Below are 2,500 nucleotides of genomic sequence, written 5' to 3'. Positions count from 1 at the left end.
TATCTCCCCCTCTCTCCCTCCCTCTCCTTCCTTCCTTCTCTCTCTCTCTCTCCCTCTCTCTGTCTCTGTCTATCTCCCCCTCTCTTTCCTTCTCTCTCTCTCCCTCTCTCTGTCTCTGTCTATCTCCCTCTCTCTCTCTCTCTCTCTTGTCCAGGCGGTGCGGAGTGTCTCTGTGTTGAGGGGAGGCTTTGTGCAGCTCTCCCCTCTGTCTCTCGGCCAGGAGGCGGAGCTTCTGCTCTCTTTCTCCTCCAACAACCAATCAGGAGTCCTGCTGGCGGCGTTCAGCGAGCCCGACCCCCGCCACCACACACACCCGCAGAGGCCGCTGCACTTACAGCAGCAGTACTTCCTGTCCGTGCAGCTGGTGTCCGGCTGGCTGGAGGCGGGGCTTGGCATGGTGGGCAGGGCCAGCCGCAGCGTGAAGGTCAAACCTCACGGAGGATCCTTCGCTGACGGAACTCAGCACTCTCTCATCATCACGGCTGACAGGAAGTAGGTGTCGCCATATCGGATTGTTATCGATATATCATTACAGTGTTTTTTTATATATATCGTTACAGTTAAAAGTCCCATCTTGTGTAAAACAAGATTTCCTTGCTTCTTTGAGTATAAAGTGCTATAAACATGGAAGTGTCGCCATGTAAGGAAGGAAAAAGTGCCTCCAAACGAGCCGCTTTGACTTCCGTGATTTTGTGACATCACAAAGTAACACTCATTTCATTTGGTCGCTTACAAGTCACTTTTAAACGTCGAAACGGGAACGGCGTTCTTGGGGCATGAAAACACACAAAAAGTGTAAACAGGCCCCAGAGTGGAATTCTTTGATAATTTGATACATTTGTTAAACTAGTATATTTGTTAATCTGATGAATTTGGTGAGTTTATGTTGTATGATCGGTGCTTTGTCCTCAGTAGGCCTCCGTAGGGGCGCTGACGGTAAAAGTTCAACTACACTAGAACCATCTTCTGGAAGCACAGAGAATGTGGCATGTCTTTAATGATCATCACAGTCTATAAGTCTGTCTCTCTGTCTGTCTGTCTCTCAGGTCTCTGTCTATCCAGGTCGATGAGGACCATGTACAGTCAGTCTCTCTGTCGCCAGGTGGATTTTCTCCTCTGTCTCTCTCCTCCTTTTTCATTGGTGGGCTGCCAGCGGGGGAGGAGTCCCGTCTGCCAATCAGATTGCAGAATGCCACCAGGTCGTTCCGAGGCTGCATCCAGAACCTGGCAGTGGGCGGAGTGTAAGGATGCACGCACGCGCGCGCACGCACACACACACACACACACACACACACACACACACACACACACACACACACACACACACACATACACACACATACACCCTCTCTCTCTTTGATCTGATTGGTTAATTGTTTTGATTGATGGCTCGTCCTCCAGGCTCGTTGACCTATCAGGAGCCGTGCGGTATGAGGGCGTGGAGCTAGACAGCTGCCTATTGGAGGAGAGGGTCGTGGGGGCGGTGCTTCCTGACGACCAGGAACTAGAACCAACTCCTGACCCCGCCCACCTGCCTGTAGCCCCGCCCACACAGCTCAGCGCCATGACACCCGGAGCGCTAACGGTAACACACACACACACACACACACACACACACACACACACACACACAGAGTGTTGATTGGTTATTGATTCCTGGGTATTGATCTGTGTGTCCAGTGTGCGTCGGAGGCAGAGCCAAGCTTCTTGCCAGCAGCTATTCAGTTTGGTTTGTCCAGACACAGTCACATGACCTTCACCATCAACCCCAACACTGTCCGCAAGAGGTAACACACACACACGCACGCACGTGCACGCACACACACACACACACGCACACGCACACGCACACGCACACACACACACACACACACACACACACACACACAGACACAAACACACACAGAAACACACACACACACTGTCTTTTAGCCAGATCAATGCTGTATCAAACAGGACAAGCTCAAATCTATTATAGAGAGCCAAAGTGAACGTCACTTCCTGCTTCAGCATGCGTACCAAGGGATTTCATCCGCCATTTTATTTTCCATTTTGTAAAATGCTTATAAAAATGAAACGTATCAAGCTGAGCGCCCATTGATTCAATACAGGTGCATCAGACACCTACAGTGAAATGTAGAAACTATCTATTCCAAGCTGCCACTCCATATTTTACATAAATACCACCTGTAATACTTACATCTTATTATTAGTTCAAATTGGCTAAGTCGTGTTTGTGGTGGTGTCGGTCACGATTTGTGACGGAAGTGATCGAGCAACTGTGATGTCATCAGTGATGTCACTGGAGCAACTGTGCTCAACTGTGATGTCACTCAGGCAGCTGTGATGTCATCAGTGATGTCACTGGAGCAACTGTGCTCAACTGTGATGTCACTCAGGCAGCTGTGATGTCATCAGTGATGTCACTCGAGCAACTGTGATGTAGTATGAGTCAATGGCGCACAGTTGCACGATGATGCCTAGGTGGGTGGGCGGTGTC

General features: G+C 50.0%; 1 protein-coding gene across 1 annotated transcript in view; it reads left to right on the top strand.

Moving 5' to 3' along the window:
- Positions 1-2,500, top strand: part of lama1 (laminin, alpha 1) — a gene marked incomplete at its 3' end in the record, with an annotated part of 84,091 nt that overhangs the window by 73,118 nt on the left and 8,473 nt on the right. The window contains exons 51-54 of the mRNA XM_083661149.1: positions 155-492; positions 1,047-1,241; positions 1,402-1,585; positions 1,681-1,787. Of these exons, the coding sequence (XP_083517275.1) occupies positions 155-492; positions 1,047-1,241; positions 1,402-1,585; positions 1,681-1,787 (824 nt within the window). The remainder of the gene's footprint in view (positions 1-154; positions 493-1,046; positions 1,242-1,401; positions 1,586-1,680; positions 1,788-2,500) is intronic.

Source organism: Poromitra crassiceps (genome assembly GCF_964638095.1).
Source record: "Poromitra crassiceps genome assembly, chromosome: 2".
NCBI lineage: Eukaryota > Metazoa > Chordata > Actinopteri > Beryciformes > Melamphaidae > Poromitra > Poromitra crassiceps.
This window is presented reverse-complemented; position numbering and strand designations above follow the sequence as displayed.